This window comes from Osmerus mordax, chromosome 20, assembly GCF_038355195.1.
Source record: "Osmerus mordax isolate fOsmMor3 chromosome 20, fOsmMor3.pri, whole genome shotgun sequence".
NCBI classification, from domain to species: Eukaryota; Metazoa; Chordata; class Actinopteri; order Osmeriformes; family Osmeridae; genus Osmerus; species Osmerus mordax.
The window spans coordinates 9,532,701-9,557,655 of record NC_090069.1 but is presented as its reverse complement, the minus strand read 5'-3'; the positions used below and the strand labels follow the sequence as shown (position 1 = coordinate 9,557,655).

At 41.3% G+C, this 24,955-nt stretch overlaps 1 protein-coding gene across 4 annotated transcripts in view; it reads left to right on the top strand.

Moving 5' to 3' along the window:
- psd3l (pleckstrin and Sec7 domain containing 3, like) overlaps positions 1–24,955 on the top strand; it is a 201,338-nt gene that overhangs the window by 71,703 nt on the left and 104,680 nt on the right. For all 4 annotated transcript variants that reach the window (XM_067258060.1, XM_067258059.1, XM_067258061.1 and 1 more), the window contains 3 exons: positions 9,591–9,671; positions 9,886–9,998; positions 13,029–13,087. In XM_067258060.1, the coding sequence (XP_067114161.1) occupies positions 9,591–9,671; positions 9,886–9,998; positions 13,029–13,087 (253 nt within the window). The remainder of the gene's footprint in view (positions 1–9,590; positions 9,672–9,885; positions 9,999–13,028; positions 13,088–24,955) is intronic.

Here is a 24,955-nt window from a genome sequence, read left to right as displayed (position 1 = left end):
GCGAAAAAATTTGACCAGCTGCCGAAACGATCGCTGCAGATCGCAGGCAATTGCAGGCAATCGCAGCCAGTGTGGTCGGTCCCATTTGATAACATGGGCGCCAAAAGAAAAAAGGATGCACTTCCAGGTGCGTCGCAGCAGATCGCAGCAGATTGCAGCCGATCGCAGGCAGTGTGTCCCAGGCGTCACTATGGAACCGGCAGGAATCAAGCGCATCTCCCCTGGAGTTCTTAGTCAAGCCTGCCACTTATCATCCAATCAAAAAAAAGAAAAGGTCTACACAATAGCTAATCAGAAAATAGCACTATTGCTCAAGCAGCCCTAAATTTAATCTCAGCACCCCTAAAAATAATAATAATTAAAAAGTTCATGAAGGGACATCTTTAGTTTTTTCATTCATTCAATATTTTGCATAATAATACATATAGGCATAAATGTATGAATTGTTATCCAGTGAAATTAGGGATTTATAGGCATGCAAACTCTTCACCTTTTTTAAACCAATATAACCTACGTTCGTGGCCGTGGCCAACACAGCATTTTACCCGTGCTTCCCAACTTTACAACTGGCTCTGGAACCAATGCTATACAAAAAATGTCTTTATGGTTAAAAGAACATGACATTGTTTACAAGAGCACAGATTCTACATAGATCTAGCCTCTTAATTTTGATCTCGAAGTGCACCAGATTCATGCGTTTAACTTAAAAATTTAATAACATTTTCTTCCGGGGGAGCATGCCCCCGGACCCCCCTAGAGGGTTGGGGGTTCGCCGTATCTTTCTCACCTTTTTCACCTTTGACCTGTTTGCATGCCTGTTATTAGCAAGGGGGTTTTGCACTTTTGCAAGGCACTGTATTCATGTCACATTGTCATTGGGGGCAGAGCACCCGTAAAGGTCTGATCCTAGAATCGCCCCTGAGTCTAGGCCTAGTCATATTTTCGTTATCACACGATGACTGACATATTGTCACATTATAAACATATTTTTCAAAATAGGCTTAATAATATTATTAGCACTAAATACATTTAAGTGTTTTCCATAGTCGATGTTATAGGTCACTTTTAAAATCATGTCATACTTTATCATTATATCCTGGCCATGGATGCATTAATCATTGCTGCCTTTCAAAGATGTCAGGTAAAAAGCTATTAATTAAGTAATTAATTTTGAGGGGGGGCTGGGGGAGGGGAAATGTCACTCTTGCCTGTCTTCAAAACTTGAGAGCCCTGCAACACATTGAATCCTACTAAGAAAGCCAAGTAAACGCACTCAATGATAGGCTACATCTGCTTCTGCTATTACTATTCCAACTATAATTGCATCCGTTAAAACGATAATATTCTTGTTACGACTAGCTAGCCTACTTCTTCTTCTGTTTAACAGTTCAGCTTTCAGCTTCTCCCGCATTGTAGGGCTATTTTAGCTCTTAGCTGTTAGATGATGCAGTTCAGCTTCCACACTGCCTCTTTTGTGTGACTCACATTTTTGAAATTCATTTCAGCTTTCAGCTTGCGGGTATTTTCTCATTTCTCACTTTTATACTTTTTAAAATATTAAGGTTTTTGTGCAAATTATTCTACATTTAAAAGTAATGGTAAATCATTTCAAATCATTGTTGGAATGCTGCTCCAGCCCCTTTCAAAAATACCTTTCGGTGGCTTTGACGCTTCAGCTTATAACTTTCTACTAAATGTTCACTATTTTCAGCTTTCTTAGCATGGTCAGCTATCCCCATTCAGGTTTTCAACATTCTCACTGCTGTTTCGCAGGAACAGCCTTTTCTAGTTCTTATTATTGTTTCTTTTCGCATCCCTAAGTCTTCGTCAATATTTGGACTACATAGACAACGTCGATGTAAAAAGTTTTGTCTTGGTAGTGATTGAGTTGCTTGTATTTGTATTTACGTTCTGTTGCATGGTTTAAGTAGAAATTACGTTTTTGTGGTGAAAAGTGAAGCTAACGGTGGCTAACTTGCTAGCCACAGTCAATGACGCTACTTACGTCAGTAACGTCACGAAAACTTGCGTGACTACCTCTAGCAGAACATTAGTTTAGCAGCTTGTTAACTTATGGGAGGTAGCTAAACTGCTTTACTGCAAGGCAGCTGCAGAAACGCCACAAGCAAAGAGGCCAGGGTGATAACTATTTACTAATTTTACTTTGTGATATGACACACAATTGTGATGTGTATTGTACAATATAAGATGATATTATTAAGGAAGTACATCTACTTTCGAAAACAGTAGGCCTAGTCTACTATTTGACTGAAGTATTAGCATCATGACATTAGCCTCTGTTGCCCGGTCAACACATACTACAGTGGTCTATAAAATAAACATTCCTCACAAATAAATTTTCGTTGTAGGATTTATTATGACATTAGATTACAAGTAAACTATTTGTGGGTGAAATTATAATTACCTGTGGTTTCAAACCAGTGTAGCTCACTGCAACGCTGTAGCCTACACGAGACACTACACAGTTGTTTAGGAAGTCAAACGGCAACAGAACATGTTTGGCACTCCCCTTACTTAAATCAAAAGTCTATCTAACTACTAACCTGAACTTCATTGCCACAGCCTAAACTGTCAATCTGTTCATGAAAATAATTTATTTCAGCCTAAACCGTACAACGGAACGTTAAATCCAATTCAACCAACGCAATCGCTACCAAGACAACACAGCAGTAGTCTAGTACTGTACAGTAGTAGTACAATTTACCGGGGCAGCTTCACACAGGGCTATATCGCATTTTGCGTTGTTACTGACAATGATCGCTACCAGTGAGCTTTTTATGAATGAGCGATTTTCCGCTAAATAAATCTCAAGCTTATTTACGTTTTGGGGGGCATATTTTCAGTTAGCAGATGGTACTGTTTGAATCACGATTCCATCTTCTACTGCCGGTAACGTCGTAGAATAATCTTCAAAGGGGGTTCTTTATTAATGAATGAATGCAATGAGTAGGCTAAATGCCTGAAAATATCACGAGAAGGGAAAAACTTAAAAGGACGTTTAAGTCATAGAGATGAGGTCAATTTTTACACCGGTCTGCCAAATGTATTCATTTTGATTCAACGATAAGGCTGCCTCTTGCAGGGGAAATGAGAAGACATCTAGGGAGGGAGTCAGGTGGCTAAGCGGTTAGGGAACCGGGCTAGTAATCTGAAGGTTGCCAGTTCGATTCCCCTCCGTGGCAAATGACGTTGTGTCTTGGGCAAGGCACTTCACCCTACTTGCCGGGGGAATGTCCCTGTACTTACTGTAAGTCGCTCTGGATAAGAGCGTCTGCTAAATGTAAATGTGTTTCATTCTACACTTCACTCGTATTTTCAGTTGTAAATGAGCAGCAAAAAAAAAATAATGCTTTTAAATCTATGTAATCTTTATAAATAATAAAGTATGCATTTTTATATAAAATATACAGAAATATCAGTTGTAAAAATGTCATTCAAAAACCGACGCAAGCAAGCAAGCACACCCTACAATTTCCCCAGAAATTGTACCCTCTCTAGTTGTTATTATTCTTCTGCCATGGGTGTCTATGGCAGGCCCTAGAAGCGCTTGGTCGAAAGTTGTGAAATTTGGCACACTTGTTGAGGACAGTCCCCTGGTCCAATTCACAAAGTTTTATGTCTCTTACTTAGGCACTGTAGCGCCACCAACGTGTCAAAGTTGGAGTTGCGTTTACACATGTAACTTTTGAACCGCATGTCCTATTGTCAAAAATTAGGTATCGTTGGATTCTTTGGATCAAGCCGAGTTCAACGCACACTATGGCGTCAATTTCCGGTTATATAGATTTTCCGCTATTTCCGGTTTTATCAAAAAAAACTTTTAAAGCCTACTCCTCCTACAATTTTTGTCAAATCTTCTTCAAAATTACCAGTTATGCTCTTCAGACCAAGCCTTACAAAAGTTATGGTAAAGATCCCAACAACCGTTTGTCCGTGACAGCCAATCAAATTCAGCAGAAACGCCACCAAACAGGAAGTGAAGTCATATCTCAGCAGTTCTTTGAGGCAGTGACACCAAATTTTGTATGCATACTCGGAACCTTATTCTGAGGATGTCCTCCAAAAATGGTGTCATGTGACTAAAAGGGGGCGTGGCCGGAAGCATAAACGTGTTTTGGCTAATAACTGTGTAAGTGTTTACCATAATACAGTCATTTCTTTGTCTCTTGATGTCTTTTGAGATATCAAGCCTGACCATTGATAACTTTTCATAATAACCGAATTGACGCGGCCGCCATTTTGGATTTCATGGAAAGGTGTAAAAACCTTTTGCACGTCACAAATGTTGTCCAATGTTTACCAAATTTGGCACAGATGATCTTCAGACCCAGCTTCAAAAAGGTATCAGATGGAATTTCCATTTTCAAAACCGTTTGTTCGGTAGAGACGATCAAAGGCGGCGGCTGCCCTTTTGGATTTCATGTAAAAGTGTATAAAAAACTTACGCCACAAATGTTGTCCAATGTTTACCAAATTTGGCACAGATGATCTTCAGACCCAGCTTCACAAAAGTTATCAGATGGATTTTCCATTTTCAAAACCGTTTGTTCGGTAGAGCCGATCAAAGGCGGCAGCAAAGCCGCCAAACAAGACGTGAGAGCATATCTCAGCAACCATTTGTCCGATTGTCACCACACTTGGGTTCCATCGTTCCCATGAAGAGCAGAGGGCTGGGGTGCTATACCAGAAAAATCACTGGTATGTTGGTAACTTGGTGTGTTGCATGAGTGCAACAGGTTGTTCTGACTTAATTGTTGCTAAGTGTCATGGAGGCCATGTCCTGCTCTGGACTGCTTGGCCCCTCCATTGCTGCTTGCAGCTATATTTAGGATTCCTCCGTAAGGATTCCTCCCTTTCCCAGAATTGGCACAGATCAACGTCAGAGTAACCCTCACTGAAGTTATCAAAAGATCTTTGATTTTCAAAAACATTTGTCCGGCAACAAAGCAACCAAGTTGGGTCATATCTCAGCAACTCTTTGAGATATCAACACCAAACTTGGTATCTCGACTCGCAACCCTCTTCTGAGGATGTCCAAAGAATTTGGTGTCATGTGTCCAACGGGAGTGGCCGTGGTAAGCAAAAACGTGTTTTGGTCAATAACTTGATTTTCTTGCTTTTACGAACTGATTCCTTTGTTTCATGATATCTTGGGACATCCCGTGTGTAATACATGATAACTTGTGATAACAACAACTTTGTCTTTGCATCGTACCAGCTGAGTAACAGAATGCAACCGTCTGTGATCTGACGTAGATCGGTCGCTGTGACGTAGATACGTCGGGTTTTGGCTCAGCCTATACAAAACCTGAGCTGAAAACGGAAGAGAAACTGTTCAACGGTCTAACTCCACTTTTCAGTGCGACAAAGTTTTCGCGCTTTCCACTTACTTTCAGGAACTAATTTCACACGTACATAATGTACTGAGAAGCAAATCATGGAATTTGCTTAAAAGCATCTTTAAATATGGTTGTCGGGCGACTCTGACCAAATGTTAATAAGGAGTTTGACCTCCTTTTTGCTCCACGTTTGCCCTCTGCTCATCTTCACATCCTATTATTGGTCTGTTTAGATGTATTCGGTCTGTGTTGCATTCACTTATCGATTGAACTGCACCAGAGTTTGTTTGAAAGCAAACTGAGACCTATTTTTTCAAGCGGTCTCGGTCCACTTGTTTGGTGTGCACCAGGGTTCGGATGACAGTGTTCACACTATCATCATATATCATATACTTCTTTTTCGTAAGGGTGCCACAGGCAAAGGCCTTGTTGATAACTATTTTGAAATGTAGCTAATGTACAATACGATATATGCTGATATTATTAGTACATCTACTTTCGGAAACAGTAGTCAATTTTTGCTATTTCACTGATTAGCCTCTGTTGGAGGACACATCGATGTTTTCGATTTTCAATCGTTAAAATAAACATTCCTCACAAATAAATGTTTGTTTTAGGATTTGTTATGACATTATATTACAAGTAAACGTTTCGTTGGTGAAATTAACATTAGACCTGTAGTTTTAAATCAGTGTAGCTCACTGTAACGCTGTACGCAACACTGTCACACTGGTAAGGAAACACAATTCCACCGCTGTTTAGGAAGCCAAACGGCAACAGTACATGTTATGCACAAAAACAGTCTGTTCACAAAGGTCTCCTCTACAGGGCTGTGAAAAAACAGCTATCATTTTCCAGTTGGGAATTTTGAGATATTTGATCTTATGTCCGACAAGTGCCCCTGTTTTAGAGTTACAGTTTGAGCGTTGACAAACTGCCCTTTGCGATATCTAGCTAGTTAGTTCATTTAACCCTTATGCTGCCTTCGGGTCACATGACCCAAAGGTTCATAACGAACCATCGTTGTGTTTACCCAATTTTACCCAATACAAAAAACAAATAAAAAATATAGCTGCAAGCAGCAATGAAGGGGCCAAGCAGCATTCGATATGGAAATTCAGTAGCTAAAGAAGCACAGCAAAACTTTTAATAAAAAACATTCGCTTTTTAAAAATCACATTATACTTTTCGGCAACGCGGTGGCGCTACCCCGAAACTTTTGATTACCTTCACGGTGTTGCGCAAAAGACGTACACCGAGTTTTGTAACGATAAGCGTTTGGTAAATATGTCATTTTGAGACAAAATGCGCCGGCTAGATGTAGCAGCGTTATATCTACAAAGCACAATGAATCTGCTTCTTCTTGACTATTAATCCCCTGACAATGAAATGTTATCGTTACCATTGTGATTATACTGCTAGACAGCTACTGTGGTGTACCTGGCTTTGCTAAACAGATTATCCTGTATCAAGACTTGCTTGATGACTGTGGCTGGATTCGATCCTACGACCTTGCGTTTCAAAGGAGTCTTATCCCAGTGAGCTATTCTCACTGCTGGGAAATGCTGTGTTCGGTTACTTTATAAAAAAAAGGAAGCCATTTCTCCCGTGGCGAGCTTTGTCAGATTTGACCCAAGTATAAACATTTACATTTTACATTTAGTCATTTAGCAGACGCTCTTATCCAGAGCGACTTACAGTAAGTACAGGGACATTCCCCCTAGGCAAGTAGGGTGAAGTGCCTTGCCCAAGGACACAACGTCAGTTGGCGCGGCCGGGAATCGAACTGGCAACCTTCGGATTACTAGCCCGATTCCCTCACCGCTCAGCCACCTGACTCCCAACAGCTGTAATTCAGTCACAGCTGTAATTCAGTCATATTTTGACAAATCAAGGTGATTGTGGTAGGAAGATGATTAAACTTTATCGTTACCATTATGATTATACTGCCAGACAGCTACTGTGGCGTACCTGGCTTCGCTAAACAGATAATCCTGTATCACGACATGCTTGACGACTGTGGCTGGAATCGATTCTACGACCTTGTGTTCCAAAGGAGCACGTCTTATCCCAGTGAGCTATTCTCGCTGCTGGGAAACGCTGTGTTCGGTTACTTTATTAAAAAAATGAAGCCGTTTCTCCTGTGGCGAGCTTTGTCCCAAGTATAAACAGCTGTAATCAGTCATATTTTGACATATCAAGGTGATTGTGGTAGGAAGATGATTAGATGACATTTCCAAAGTTTCGTCTCCATACGGTAAACCGTCGCAGAGACAAGGCCTCACGTCCGCTATGGCGTGCTCTTTGTCAAAATCATTTGCGCGTAACTCGTGAACGGTTTGACTTATCGATGCCATTTTGATAACTTTTTGTCTGCATGGTCTGAAGATGATCTCTTACAATTTTCATGAAAATCGGAGCAACGGCCTAGGAGGAGTTTGAAAAAGTTAGCATTTCTTAAAATGCAAATCACGGAAAAACGTTCGGGATGACAGTGACGCCAAAGGGTTCAGTCGAATCGTCTGCATCTAAGGAATCCGATGAAACCTCACTTAAGAAAAACGGTCTCATGGTTCAAAAGTTATGGGCGTAAACGCACCTCCAACTTTGACACCTTGGTGGCGCTATAGTGCTTCATGGATCGACATGAAACTTGGTGATAAATAGTCAGGAGACCGTTCCAAATTAGTGTGCCAAATTTCAAAACTTTTCACCAATCGCTATGCATAATAATAATAATAATAAAACTAACAAAAACAATAGGTGCCCCCTAATAATTTTCTTTCAACCTTTGCAATGTGTGGGGTCTGAGACAGCAATACGGTTAAAAGAAAATGCGGGTCACAACGACTGATGGGTCAGAATGACCCGAAGATAACACAAGGGTTAAGCAAAGCAAGACTTGCCAGCATATACCCTGGAAGGGACGCTAGCTGCGATAAATGTTATTTTTCTCCAGCCAACCTAGTGCATTCTTTCTGGTCTTGTCCCAAACTCTCAGGCTACTCGGCAATAGTTTTTAAAACACTAAGGGAGGCTCTTGGAGTGATGCTGGAACCCTGTCCACTTATAGCAATATTTGGTGTGGCTGATGAAACTGTGTTTAAATGCAAACCAGTCGGACATCATTGCATTCACATCACTTTTGGCCCGTAGGAGCATTTTGTTAGTTTGGTAATCTTCTACTTCCCCATCAGCTTCAGTCTGGCTGGAAGATGTAATGTTTTTTCTAAAGCTGGAGAAAATTTACACTCAGAGGATCTGTGGAAAGGTTCTATTTCAAGTGGGGACCGTTTTTGTTGTACTTTGAAAGTCTGAAAGAGTTGCCTGTGAGTGTCCCTAATTGTAACTGAGACCCCCCCCCCCCCTTTATTTTTATAAACCATTCTTCTTTCTATTCATTGCCTATTTATTTATCTCCTTTTTTTAAAATTTTATATTCGATATTCGATCGCCCCACAGAATGGTTGACACATTGTAAATAATTACTATATTTGAGCCACTTAATGTGTTATAGACACATGTGGGCCTATGTTTTGGAAGAATATTGATGCATAGCTGTGAGAATGTACATTCATGACTGAGAAATGTTTTTATGAACATACTAACTGCCAAGAGGTGTATGGGGAGGATGGGTGAGGGTAATCTTGTTTTGACTGACTTTATTATAAATTAAGTATTTCTATCTTAAACGAGCAAACCCCGCTACAACAGGGACAATGTTTGTATGAATTCTCCCCGGTCAGTTGTTTTCTTATTCATGCGAATGCAATACAGAAAATACAAAAATATTTTAGAGCATTGCATAGCACAAAGGAAAAATTACAAACGTTATTGTAAACACAGCAAACACCCCTTAGGCAGAACTGTACATGCAAGTGCTGTATGGTGACTTAGGCCTATAACTATCACAACTGGCTCAACCATTGTTCATGTAATGACTTATGTTGTGAACTAAATGTCTAGATGTTTGTGGTGGTAAGACAATTTAACAGACAACCAATACAATACATTTTGATCATCCAAGTGATAAGTGACATACTAATTCAAATAGAGGAATGAGAGATCCTTGACCCTGCACGAGTATTTGTGTTTGTATATGTATTTGTACTTTATGTAATTTATACCAGCTTTGCTTTCTTACCAATTTAAAGGATTGATAACTCATTGGACTGTTGGGGACAATTGGCACACATATAAGTGGCCTAATTTTTTGTTTTTGTTTTACAGCAATGACTTCAGTAAGATGGTGGCTGAAGAATACCTCACATTCTTTCAATTTACAGGGATGACATTGGACCAATCTCTCAGGTACCATTTATCACTTGTTGTCCTTGTATTGAGAATGTAACTCAAACATGCATTCAACAAAGTTAGAAACCGACCCAGGGTTAACTGTTAATGTAGATTTGAGTATGTCTTCACACGACTTGTCTACATCAACAGTTCACATTTTTTATGACTGATATATGAAATGCTGTCTATTTAATCTGAGTGACTTCTCTGTCCTGTTCCCTCTCCTCAGATCCTTTTTGAATGCCTTTGCACTAATGGGTGAAACCCAGGAAAGAGAACGTGTTTTGATTCACTTTTCCAATCGGTACTTTTATTGTAACCCTGCCACCATCACTTCACAAGGTACCTCTGCATTTTCTCTCACAAATTACATGTTATTTGTTAACTTTTGATATAGCTCAAGTTCAGGATTCTGCCAACTGTATAAAACCTTTAAAGCTGCATAGCTATCATGAACAAATCAATTGGGAAACAGCGGCCCCAATTTTTGTTTGCTTCCCAATTCTGAGCTTTACTCCAATTTGCGTTTAATTCTGGTTCTACAAAACTAGTGCACCGTGCCAGAGATGTCAGTGAAACACACAAATTTACATGAACATTTGTATTTTTTCCTTTGTGCTATGCAATGCTTTCTCTATCGCATTCACATAAATAAGACACAGACAACCGATCAAGTAGGCTTGATTCTTAATAACATTGTTCCTGTCCTTAACCCATTTATGGCTCGCTAAATCCATGCCTCAAGAAACCGACCGAGGAGGCGAAAGTAGTGGGAATAATGCCCTTGTCCCATATCCATTGCGGCTTGTCTTGACACCGACAACCGACCGAGGAGTTTGATTCGGTGGCACAGACACACAAAGAGATTCCTGGAATTATAGACAGTGCCTGTGATTTAGCTGGTGATTATAATGTTGTAGTTTATTTGGTGTTAGTTTAATTCTGATTCTGAATTGGAGTTTGTGCACATTTGCAATGTGCAGGCAGAGTTTTTGCATAAGTAAGTGCATAAATTCATGTAACACAATTAACTCCTGCATACTGAAATAAAGTATCCACTTTATGTTGTTAGCCAGCATTTCATCTAGCCAGCATTTCATCTAAAGAAAACCATTAGCAGCTGATTCAATGTTATGCCAGCAATCAGCACTAGTTAGTTGTTTGTTGTTTGTGTAGTGTACACAACCACAATTGTCGCTAATAACATTCCAGCTATACTGAATTAAAGTATCCAAGTGTACGGTCTTTATCTTAGTTAGCTAGCTAGCATTTCATCCAAACAGAAAACCCTGCTCACCTGGCCGTATTGCCGTTTGCAATCTTTCGCAGAATCCACATGTATTTAATGAGTTTGTTTTGGAAAGCGATGCACTTTGTAGGACTATTTAATTTTCCCAAAACACTCATCAGAGCAATACACAGCATTTTAATTCCACACAGGGTTGCAGTAGTTCAAATGCTTAGTGAAACTCAGATAAATGCTGAGTAGCCTATAGTGTGCCTCAACTCTATGTATAGGGCCTGCTCAACATGGCTGAAAGAGATCCATCGTGGTGAATTACTTTTTAGGGATCTCGAAGCGCTTATCCATATAACGTCAAACTCAGCACTGCACTCCCTTGGGTTCTGAAATAGACACCTGCAAAATTAGAACTTTACAAGGTGCCCGGATATCGAGATAATCGTGGGAAACTATTAGATAGTCTAGTGCAGTGGTTCTCAATCCGATCAAAACGACCATTCATTTGAATCAGGTGTGTTTGGAGCAGGGAAACATCTAAAACATGCAGGGCAGGGGGTCCCGAGGACCAGGATTGAGAACCACTGGTCTAGTGCACAGTGCCCGTGATGCAGTCGGTGATTTAGATTTCAGTGAAACACAAAAATTCAGATTACTTGAACTATATATAGTGTATATAGTTCCCATGAGAAAATTGATGGCACACACACAGATTACTGGAATGATAGATAGTGCAGTGCCTGTGATGCAGCTGGTGATGACAGTTCTTCTCAGTGGTTTTGGTACCTAATATTTCTCAGATCACAAATGATAAAAAATCTCTGTCATCTCTGAAGTACTTGTTCAACCTCCACATCATCTAGTCAAATTGCCAATGCTGTGGTAGCCTACATTCATGCAAATGATTATGTAGCCTTTATTTGCTGTTTCGTACGTTATAAATTGCTTATGTTTATCAACATTTATTATATTGGTTATATGTTAAATGGTCTTACCACCACAAACATCTAGACATTTAATTCATAACAGAAGTAATTACATGCACAATGGTTGAGCGAGTCATATTTGTAGGCCTAATTCACCATATAACGCATGAAATGTACATTTGCAATGTGCAGGCAGTTTTGACATCAGTAAACTTAATTTATGTAAATTAATTTATGTAACAAAATTCACTGATCTATACTGAAAGTATATCCACTTTATATTGTCGTTCTGTTAGATAGCCAGCAAATTCCTTTGAAAGCAAAATTCACTTAAGTTATCATACAGCCTCTAATACCCTCTTAGTACACATGCTTGTGAAGAAATTGCCTATTGTATCTTTAAAGTCTGCTTTTTCAGATGTTCAAAACATGTAACTTGGAAATTCCTACCATGATGTAGTTTTGAAGAGAGATTTTCAAGTTAATCTTTTTTAGGATTAGTTTATGAATTTACATGTAGGAGCTCACTGTGGACAAAGCACAAACTTGAGTAATGTTGCTCTAGCTAAAGGAAGAAGATGTGTTGAAAAAAACTGAGGGATTCATCTTCCACACCTAATATTTTTTCTCCAATTCAGGCACTTTATAAACAACTTAAAACATCATGATTGCCTGACGTTTTTGGCATTTTCATTAGTATAGTTTTTTTAACTCAGCAGATCTATTGAGTTTCTTTGACCATATCAATGCAATTAATTCAAATATATTTGCCTCTCTTTTAAAATGCTTAGCTAAAATACCATATTTGTTCCAGTCCCCATAGCAACTGCCTTGGTAACAACAAGCCTATGTGACCAGTAGATGGGTAAAGCTAAAATACTTGTTGCCAAGACTGTTGCCATGGAACTGATGTAACACTTTGGCCTTATGTAGAGATGGTTGATATAACTGTCATCTTGGGAGGCCCTTGTAGATCTTTATACACTTGCCTTCAGAAGATGTGACATTTCAAATGCATTAGATATTTGGAGTATAGTATGTGAAGTGTTTGCAATTCCATAGCTAGGTTACCAACAACTTTGTAAATTTGTGGACCATCTCATTAGTTATTATACTAGTAATCTTTAGGAAAAAAGATGGAGTCTGTGGTTATCAGAATGGTTGTTGCAAATGATTCACATTTTGTTAATTCATCTCATTTCGCAGATGGAGTCCATTGCCTTACATGTGCATTGATGCTGTTGAACACGGACCTTCATGGCCATGTAAGTTCTTTCTGCTTGGCCAAGCTGTCAACCTCTTTGTTTTCATCATGTTCACCTCTGTGCTACTACATTACACACATTTTCACATATTGAGGTATGTGGTATTTCAAAATAGTCACTTCTTGGCAGTAGCATCCTACACAATGATAAATAGAGGAACCTTTTTAATTTGTTGCTGCACTGTTGCTGAAAAGATAAAGTGATAAGGCTTTATTCGACCAACAAATCTTCCACAGGGTTTCATAGAAGCATGTTTATATGTAAAATGTTATGGATCTAAATAAGGGGGGTCAGATTGCTAAGCGGTTAGGGAGTTGGGCTATTAATCAGAAGGTTGTAGGTTCGATTCCTGGCTGTGCAAAGTGACGTTGTGTCCTTGGGCAAGGCACTTCACCCTACTTGCCTCGGGGAGAATGTCCCTGTACTTACCGTAAGTTGCTCTGGATAAGAGCGTCTGCTAAATGACTAAAATACATTTTGTCATCACTTGACTGATAATGGACATATTTGGGTGTGCTTTGCCTTCGGCAAGGGCACAACCTTTGTTCTCTCACATATATATTATTATTTTTATTTCTTTTTGCCCCCCTAAAACTCAGTCAATATTTGGCCTACATAGACAACGTAGGTGTCAAAAGTTTCGTCTTGGTAGCGATTGAGTTGCTTCTATTGGAATTTACGTTCCGTTGCATGGTTTAGGCTTAAGTTAAGTTTTTGTGGCGAAAAGTGAAGCTAACGGTGGCTAATTTGCTAGCCACAGTCACTGACGTTACTAACGTCACTGCGTCACTAACGTCACGAAAACGCATGACTACCTTTGGCAGAACATTCGTTTCGCATCTGTTAACTTGGGGGATAGCTAGGCTAATTATAGCTTTACTGCAAGGCAGCTGCAGGAACGCCACAAGCAAAGAGGCCAGGGTGATAACTATTTACTCATTTTACTTTGTGATGTGAAACACAATTATGAAATGTAATGTACAATATTAGCTGATATTATTAAGGAAGTAGGCCCACATCTACTTTTGGAAACGGTAGTCTACTACTTCACTGAAGTATTAGCATCATGACATTAGCCTCTGTTGCCCGGGCAACACATACTACAGTGGTCTATGATGCATCTGTTTTCAATCTTTAAAATAAACATTCCTCACAAATACATTTTCGTTGTAGGATTTATTATGACATTACATTACAAGTAAACGATTTGTGGGTGAAATTATCATTACCTGTGGTTTCAAACCAGTGCGCGAGACACTACAAAAACATCTACACAGCTGTAGGAAGTCAAACGGCGACAGAACATGTTCGGCACTCCCCTTACTTAAATCAAAAGTCTATCTAACTGCTAACCTTAACTTCATTGCCACAGCCTAAACTTTGTCAATCTGTTCCTGAAAATAATTAATTTCAGCCTAAACCGTACAACGGAACGTTAAATCCAATTCAACTAACGCAATCGCTACCAAGACGAACACAGCAGTAGTCAAGTACTGTACAGTAGTAGTACAATTTACCGGGGCAGCTTCTCGACACAGGGACAGCGCACTTTGCGTTGTTACTGTTGGTACTTAATGATCGCTACCAGTGAGCTTTTCATGAAGCGATTTTCCACTAAATAAATGTCAAGATTATTTACGTTTTTGGGGGCATATTTTCAGTTAGAAGATGGTACTGTTTGAATCGCGATTCAATCTTCTACTGCCGGTAACGTCGAAGAATAATCTTCAAAGGGGGTTCTTTATTCATGAATGAATGCAATGAGTAGGCTAAATGCATGAAAATATCACGAGAAGGGAAAAACTTAAAAGGACGTTTACGTCATAGAGATTAGGTCAATTTTTACACCGGTCTGCCAAATGTATTCGTTTTGATTCAACGATGAGGATGCCTTTTGCAGGGGAAATGAGAAGATCTATTTCATTCTACACTTCACTCGTATTTTCAGTTGTAAATGAGCAGCAAAAAAATGCATTTAAATCTATGTAATCTTTATAAATAATAAGTATGCATTTTTATATAAAATATACAGAAATATCAGTTTTAAAAATGTCATTCAAAAACGGACCCCTGTGCAACCGACGCAAGCAAGCACACCCTACAATTTCCCCAGAAATTGTACCCTCTCTAGTAATCAGATGTATTGCTTTGATAAAAAAGAAAAATGCTATGCATATTTTAAAAAAACATTTAAAACAGTTAGAAGCAGAATAACAGAATACAGAATATTGTATTTCGATGGTAACTGATATTGCAACACAAAATTCAATTTTTACTATCATATAAGTTGCTTCTATTAGCGGTTACTGCTATGGACAGGAGTTGCCTCTTCTTCTCTAGAAAGCACTGTAATTGTAGTAATCCAGTGGTGCTTCTGGATGTTGCTAGATGGGTGTATAGAATCATTCCCATTTGGAGAAAAGAAATCAATTGTATTTGCACAGCTCCTCTGTACATATCATTGCTATGACCCACCATCAATTGAATGGTGAAATAGTAAGTACTTTTTAATGCATTGGGTGAAAACGAGTCAGTGTAATGGGCCTCATTCACCAAATGTTCTTAAGAAAAAATGTGTTCTAAAACCCCACTTACGCAGTTTTCACAAAGATTCTGGAATTCACCAATGTTTTCTTATTTGGGATTTGTTCTTACATTTACATTTATTCATTCAGCAGACGCTTTTATCCAAAGCAACTTCCAAGAGAGAGCTTTACAAAGTGCATAGGTCACTGATCATAACAACAAGATAGCCAAAAAACATCGCGAGTAGCCAAAACATGAAGCACACATTGTGAACAACCAAAGTAAGTGCCAAAGGGAAGAACCATAAGAGCATGTAGTTAAACAAGTTACAATTAAACAACATGAACCGCTATAAGTGCAAGTGTACCTGTGGAAAAAAGCAAGCAACAGTAATAAAAACAATATATCACAGCGAGAACAAAAATTTAAAACAGTTACCACTAACCACAAGAGCAACAAGTCTCTAAGCAAGAGTCATTGTGATCCTTGAGGAAACTAACATCGAGTCAAGCGAACCATTCCTAAGTACCGTTGTACTCCCGGAACAAGTGCGTCTTGAGCCTTTTCTTGAAGGTGGAGAGACAGTCAGTATCTCTGATGGAGGTGGGGAGTTGATTCCACCACTGGGGGGCCAGACAGGAGAAGAGCTTGTGTTGGGACCGGGCGGTCTTGAGCGGTGGGACCACCAGGCGGTTGTCTGAAGAAGACCGTAGGTGACGGGTGGGGGTGTAAGGCTGCAGGAGAGACTTGATGCAGTCCCGTTCACTGCTCGGAAGGTCAATACCAGGGTCTTGAATCTGATACGGGCCATGATAGGTAGCCAGTGGAGAGAGACAAGGAGCGGGGTAACATGGGAGCGTCTGGGTAGATTGTAGACCAGGCGGGCCGCTGCGTTCTGAATCCTCTGAAAAGGGCGGGTTGCACATGCTGGGAGACCAGCGAGCAGCGAGTTGCAATAGTCCAACTTGGAGAGGACAAGTGCTTGGACTAGCAGCTGGGTGGAGTGCTCAGACAAGTATCTCCTGATCTTCCGGATGTTGTAGAGGGTGAATCTCCATGACCGGGAGACCGCAGCAATGTGGGCCGTGAGGGAGAGCTCGTCGTTCATGGTAACCCCAAGGTTCCTGGCAGAGGATGAAGGGGTCACCGTCGCAGATCCCAGGGTGATTGAGAGATCGTGGGAGATGGAGGGTTTAGCCGGGATGATGAGAAGTTCTGTTTTGGCGAGGTTCATCTGGAGGTGGTGCTCGGTCATCCAGGCGGAGATGTCTGTGAGGCAGGCCTCAATCCTAGCTGAGATCCCCGGATCGGTCGGGGGGAACGACAGGTACAGCTGCGTGTCGTCAGCGTAGCAGTGGTAGGAGAAGCCATGGGAGGTGATGATTGGTCTAAGTGAGGTTGTGTACAGAGAGAAGAGGAGGGGTCCAAGGACGGAGCCCTGTGGGACACCAGCGGAGAGCTGGCGAGGTCCTGACAGTTTGCCTCCCCAGGAAACCTGGTAGGATCTTCCGGACAGGTAGGATGAGATCCACTGGAGTGCAGTGCCAGTGATGGCCATCTCAGAAAGTCTGGCGAGCAGGATCTGGTGGTTAACCGTATCAAACGCTGCAGAAAGGTCCAGCAGAAGGATGACGGATGACCTGGAAGCAGCTCTGGCAGACTGGAGGGCAGTGGTGACTGAAAGGAGGGCAGTCTCTGTGGAGTGGCCAGTCTTGAAGCCCGATTGGTTGGGGTCAAGCAGGTTGTTCTGAGAGAGAAAGTTAGACAGTTGGTTAGATACAGCACGTTCAATTGTTTTTGAAAGGAAGGGTAACAGTGATACCGGTCTGTAGTTCTGGAGGACGGCAGGGTTAAGGGAGGGTTTTTTGAGTAGAGGGGTACCTCTAGCCTGTTTGAAGGCAGAGGGGAAGGTGCCAGAGGTAAGAGAGGAGTTTAGGACATGGAGAAGAAAAGTTATGATGGAGGGGGAGATGGTTTGAAAGAGAGGTGAGGGGATAGGATCAAGGGGACAGGAGGTGGGGCGATGAGAGAGAATGAGGTCAGAGATCTCTGCCTCAGACAGGGGAAAAAAAGAGTTGGGTAAGAACAGAATTTACGCACACCCAAGAGCACTCTTTCACACAATTGAGAGCTGACATGTTTGCGCAAAATAAGTATTTATACCGTTTTCGTCCGTTCTAATTTAAAATTTAATATTTCTCTCCTTATTTCTCTCTCCTCCTGAAACCAATAATTTTCATTATTTAACAATTTTTTTATATATATATATAATAAATACACACTACACTTACACTTGTGCTCATTTGTAAAGCACTTTGAATTGCCATTGTGTATGAATTGTGCTAGGCCTACAGGTGCATCTCAATAAATTAGAATATCATCAAAAAGTTGATTTATTTCAGTAATTCGATTCAAAAAGTGAAACTCCTATATTATATAGATTCATTACACACAGACTGATATATTTCAAGTGTTTATTTCTTTTAATTTTTATGATTATAACTGACAGCTAATGAAAACCCAAAATTCAGTATCTCAGAAAATTAGAATATTACTTAAGACCAATAAAAAAAAAAAAGGATTTTTAACACAGAAATGTTGGACTACTGAAATGTATGAACATTTACAACACTCAATACTTGGTCGGGGCTCCTTTTGCATGAATTACTGCAGCAATGCGGTGTGGCAGGGAGGCGATCAGTCTGTGGCACTGCTGAGGTGTTATGGAAGCCCAGGTTGCTCTGATAGCGGCTTTCAGCTCTTCTGCGTTGTTGGGTCTGGTGTCTCGCATCTTCCTCTTCACAATACCCCATAGATTCTCTATGGGGTTTAGGTCAGGCGAGTTTGCTGGCCAATCAAGCACAGGGATACCATGGTCCTTAAACCAGGTACTGGTACCTTTGGCAGTGTGTGCAGGTGCCAAGTCCTGCTGGAAAATTAAATCCTCATCTCCATAAATCTGGTCAGCAGAGGGAAGCATGAAGTGCTCTAAAACTTCCTGGTAGACGGCTGTGCTGACCTTGGACCTGAAAACACAGTGGACCAATACCAGCAGATGACATGGCACCCCAAACCATCACTGACTGTGGAGACTTTACACTGGACCTCAAGAAACTTGGATTCTGTGCCTCTCCTCTCTTCCTCCAGACTCTGGGACCTTGATTTCCAAATGAAATGCAAAATTTACTCTCATCTGAGAAGAGAACTTTGGACCACTGAGCAACAGTCCAGTCCTTTTTGTCCTTAGCCCAGGTAAGACGCCTCTGACGTTGTCTGTAGTTCAAGAGTGGCTTGACACAAGGAATGCGACAGTTGAAGCCCATGTCCTGGATACGTCTGTGCATGGTGGCTCTTGAAGCACGGACTCCAGCTGCAGTCCACTCCTTGTGAATCTCCCCCAAATTCTTGAATGGCCTTCGTTTCACAATCCTCTCAAGGCTGCGGTTATCCCTCTTGCTTGTGCACCTTTTTCTACCAATTTTTTTTCCTTCCATTCAACTTTCCATTAATGTGCTTGGATACAGCACTCTGTAAACAGCCAGCTTCTTTAGCAATGACCTTTTGTGTCTTACCCTCCTTGTGCAGGTTGTCAATGATCGTCTTCTGGACAACTGTCAAGTCAGCAGTCTTCCCCATGATTGTGTAGCCTACTGAACCAAACAGAGAGACCATTTAAAGGCTCAGGAAACCTTTGCAGGTATTTTAAGTTAATTAGCTGATTAGAGTGTGACACCATGAGTCTTCAATATTGAACTTTTTCACAATATTCTAATTTTCTGTGATACTGAATTCTGGGTTTTCATTAGCTGTCAGTTATAATAATCAAAATTAAAAAGAAATAAACACTTGAAATATATCAGTCTGTGTGTAATGAATCTATATAATATAGGAGTTTCACTTTTTGAATTGAATTACTGAAATAAATCAACTTTTTGATGATATTCTAATTTATGCACCTGTATATGAATAAACTAGCCTTGCTTTGCCTTCAATTCACATCAACTATGTTAACGGGGAACCTTGCCATCCAATAATAAGTGACTTATCATGGTATTTATAGGCCCAAAGTAGGCTTGTTCCGCACACTAGGACTACACCACACAATGGCGTATTTATTGCTGCTGCAAAATTTTGCAGATCGTTCCCTGAGGAGGGAACGCATCTTCCTTGACCATACCGATTTATTTGCAGAGAGTGACGAGTACCTGTTGGGACGCTTTAGGCCACCAAGAGCAGCCCTCATGGATATTTGTAACAGTCAACTGTCTTCTAGGCTATGTTTTGAAATATGTTGTTTTGCTTCAGAATTCAGATTAAAGTTAAACCATTTCTTTTTCACTTCATCAGTTCTGCGCCCTTCTCCAGTAATTGCATTCCATGCATCGGTTATATTTACTGCTTTGCATCCACCGCTGACCCTACTAAATATGATGTGTCGTTTGTCGCTAACTTCTTGCAGCAATAGCTCCACTTCAGAATTACTAAAGTTTTTCTTTTTTTTGGAGTGGAGGCCTCCACCGTCTTTACCACGTCTTTTAGACATTTCTCTGAGTGTGCACACGGCCCTGCCATCTCATGCCCTTTTATGGGAATTAACAGGGCGTTTACCTATGCCAAATAGGAGCAACGGGGCACGAGCTTTCAACTTACGACATATTGGGATTCATCCTTCTAAGACCACACCTGCGAACAATTCTGCTGTTTAGGAACACGTCATGAATCACACGTAGACTTTTCTTAGGAACTTTCTTAAGAACAAATGTAAGAAATAACTTATTATAGATATAGAATATCAAAGATATTGGTGAATGAGGCCCATTGATTTGAAGGCCACTTGGTGTATTATCTTCTCTATGACAAAGCCGCAGGTCGATGCTGGAGCTATGAACCAGTTATAGAGTGCACAGCTATTCTCTGTCCTTACTTTTAGTTTTCACCTCCAGTCAACAGGCCTTAACAGAATGTTGTAAGCTGTGTGAATCACAGATTGGCATGAGTTCGGAGGTTACAGTGCCCCTTTTTATACCTCAAACAATGTGCACAAGCCTTGTGCCCACAACCATGACACATCATTGCCTATCCCTTTTGCACTTGAATAATATTTGTATTTAGTGAGATTGTCAGTATTTTCAACTCTGTAGATCAAAACCTAGTTCTGTCGCTTGTAGTAATCTTGTGCCAGTCTGAACATTTGTCTGCACTGTCCACATACAAACTCGGCTTGTGTTGGCAGGAACTGTTAAGTCATTGGAACAAACACCGTCTGCTCATTATTTTAGTATTCACTGGAGCCGCTTGGCCCATCTTTTGTCCCTTTGTAACATGAATAGCCTATTAAAGTGACCTATAACCATTCTGTATCTAAAAGACAAAACCCCATTTTGTTCTTGACACCAATTTAACATTGAGAGTGCTTATATAGACCTATATGTAGTGCCAAAAGTATTTTAACATTTTGAGAGCAGTCAGAGCTTTACGCTAACTTGCATGCACTCCTAAAGTGCATGCGCTCCTAAATGAACACTAGGAGCACACAAATAAATTTTGGAGCACAGTGAACATTTTTACAGAGCTTTACAACTAGTGTGTGCGTGTAGCCTACTAACATCGTGTCCTAACTGGGTGCGACGCAACTAAAAGCAGTTTGATTGGCTTGTTTTCTGTTAGAATGTCCTAACTGGATGTGAGCGGCGCGACGCGACGCAGCCCTGTTTCTATTTATTTTTGGTTGCTTGCGTTGAAATGTTCCAAGTTAAAGGGGCGATTGATTGCAAAACCGATTTTACCTTGTCATAGTTGAAAAATGATTCTGGTGTGTAAAATAGACATACAGTGAACCTCAAAGTCCATTGAAACCTCTTTCCTATCAAAATTTCACTTTTTGAAACTGCAACTTGCAAACGCTAGCTTTTGAAACAGTGCAAGTTGTGACGGCAGTTGCAGCATCAACTTTGTCACGCCCCCAAAATTTACATTTACCCGCCCTCTGGTTTTCTGGTCCAGGAACATAAACGGAGGTCGCGTAGATCTCCAACACTTTTTTAGCTAACTGCGCGCTGCTCGGTACTTCCACAGGAATTACAAATGAGAAAGTTCATAAGTTTTTAAGATATTGAAAATGGAGTGCCGTAAATGCAGTGTTCCAGGCTGTACCGGGAATCCTGACACTTCACTATCTTCCCAAAGAACAAGACACTAGACAGGCATGACTGATGTTTATCTATGGGAATATCCCTATTAAGTATGACGCTAAAGTATTAATTTGCTCGGACCATGTCACCGAGGACACTTTCGAAAACCTGGGACAATGTAAAGCAGGATTTGCTATGCAGCTGTTGCTGAAAAGAGGTGCTGTTCCGACCTTAGGTTGATCACAACCGTAAGCTGTATGATGTTGTCGCTAACAGTTACTAGCAGGGTCTGACTGGCCATTGGGAGAATCGGGAGATTTCCCGAACGGCCGGTCAAACAAACGGCCGCTATGGCCACGGCACTATTCAAGAAAAAATTGCCTAATAGTTTACATTCACTTTGAGGACGTCCTGAATACCAAGCAACTGTTTAACTGGAGCGATCCAAAATCCAAAGGATGGGGGTGGGCATTGCCACCGTGTAAACTTTAACGGTGCACTTGTCCGTCCAGTTTACGATTGGTAAAAAATCGATCGTTTTCTGGCCAATTTGTTGGAGCTAACATCGTTGTTTCTTTAGCAAAGAAATGGAAAGGAAAAGAAAAGGAGAAAAGGGTGGCGCTGAAAAAGCTAGAGATAAAAAACAACGGGCACTGCAAGCAAATGCTGCACAATGTAGAAGTATAGAAGAAATGTTTAGGCCGTCAAAAGACGGAGGAGGAGAGAGTTTGCAGCCCGAAGATGCGGCTGTACCAGAGGCGCCAGGTGCAAGCAGCTGTAAGCAGCTGTATTTTCGACATTTAGAAAATTCAAATATCATTCCAAACTATATTGTTTAAATTTTTCTAAAAACATTATACATTTGGTATTACTGTTAGCCAATATATAGGCTATATATTTTAAATGAAGTAAAATAAATGGCCAAGAGAAAAGGGCACTAATCTAAATATGCACAACATGTTTTTTGGCTTTAAATAATAAATGTGCTATGTGCCTCAAATGCAATTTGATCTTTGGCAGGCTATTTTTTATCTATCTAACTGAAGCTGGGTTGAATCACGATATAGTTTGGTTGCTAAGCTGTAACGTTCTACCCACCTAAGTCGATCCAGTTTGCTTCGACAACAGAAGTGGAAACAACTAACGTAATCATTTCAAATGATATCTAGTCAATCTGTTGAAAAGTATTGTGTAGACACAATAGATTCATTTGTACGTTTTTATTTCAAGTCTCCACCTTCGTTGTTTCAGTGTGTGTTGGCCATGTTGCGTCTTTGCTCCACAGCTTCACTCGTTGTAAACCAACCAATCAGCACACAGCTCATCTATATATTCATGAGCATACCATAAAAGGAGAAAACCTAGCGTTTTTTCCCGGGAAAATTTCACTGTATGTATCAGGGGGCATAGAACAGCACCCGGGCCATTTTCAGCCCAACCATTGTTACGTACCCTATTCGGAGACCTTAAGGAACAGTGTGAAATACCCCAAAAAACCCAGTCAATCACCCCTTTAAGAACAGTACTGGAACTCAGCAAAGTTTGATGCAAAGTGTTTTATTGGTCCTCAAGGTTACAAAGATTCCCAAAAGAATGTGAGCAAGATCCCGGGATCAGACTGAAATTTTCTCCGTACATTTCACTTATATATTTTCATAATAAGAACATTTTTCACAAATGTTCTGTTAAAACACACCATTTCAAAACTAGCTATTTTAACAGTTATTTTGCAGATATTTACTTTCATCCCATGGACAAATAACTTCTTAATAACATAATTTTTGGTTTAGACATAGGAGCCTTGAATTTTGAACTGAGCTCGTGTAGTTGACGTCATGCAATCCCATCATGCACCAGTCAATATCAAAGACTGCAAAAGCCTTTTTGGGGCTATCTCGTTGTTTATGATCATTGACCAATGCACTTTTAGTAAAGCTCTCTCTTGGAAGTCGCTTTGGATAAGTGTCTGCTAAATGAATACATTTAAAGACTCCAGAGTAAGACGCGGACACCCTGCGGAGAAAACTCATTTTGTCCGCTTGTATTCGCAATCTCGTTCTTTCGGTCACTACCCACAGTTCGTGACCATAGGTGAGGGTAGGAACGTAGATCGACTGGTAAATAGAGAGCTTAGCCTTTCGACTCAGCTCCTTCTTCACCACGACGGACCGATGCAGAGCCTGCATCACTGCGGATGCCGCACCGATCCGCCTGTCGATCTCACGCTCCATCCTTCCCTCACTCGTGAACAAGACCCCGAAATACTTGAACTCCTCCGCTTGGGACAAGATCTCCTCCCCGACCCTGAGGTTGCACTCCACCCTTTTCCGGTCGATAACCATGGCCTCAGATTTGGAGGTGCTGATTCCCATCCCAGCCGCTTCGCATTCGGTTGCGAACCGCTCCAGTGAGAGCTGAAGGTCACGGCCCGATGAAGCCAACAGGACCACATCATCCGCAAAAAGCAGCGACCCGATCTTGAGGCCACCAAACCGGACCCCCTCAACGCCCTGGCTGCGCCTAGAAATTCTGTCCATATAAGTTATGAACAGAATCGGTGACAAAGGGCAGCCCTGGCGGAGTCCAACCCTCACCGGGAATAAGTTCGACTTACTACCGGCAATGCGGACCAAACTCTTGCACCGGTCGTACAGGGACCGAACAGCCCCGATCAGGGAGTCCGGTACCCCGTACTCCCGGAGCACCCCCCACGGTCGAACGCCTTTTCCAAATCCACAAAACATGTGTAGACTGGTTGGGCGAACTCCCATGCACCCTCCAGAACCCTGCCGAGAGTATAGAGCTGGTCCACAGTTCCACGGCCAGGACGAAAACCACATTGCTCCTCCTGAATCCGAGGTTCGACAATCCAACGGACCCTCCTCTCCAGAACCCCTGAATAGACTTTCCCAGGGAGGCTGAGGAGTGTGATCCCCCTAAAGTTGGAGCACACCCTCCGGTCCCCCTTTTTAAAGAGGGGAACCACCACCCCGGTCTGCCAGTCCAGAGGCACTGTCCCCGATGTCCACGCGATGTTGCAGAGTCGTGTCAATCAAGACAGCCCTACAACATCCAGAGCCTTAAGGAGCTCCGGGCGGACCTCCTCCACCCCAGGGGCACTGCCACCGCGGAGCTTTTCAACCACCTCGGCGACCTCAGCCCCAGAGATAGAAGGGCCCCCCCCAATGTCCCCAGACTCTGCCTCCACGTC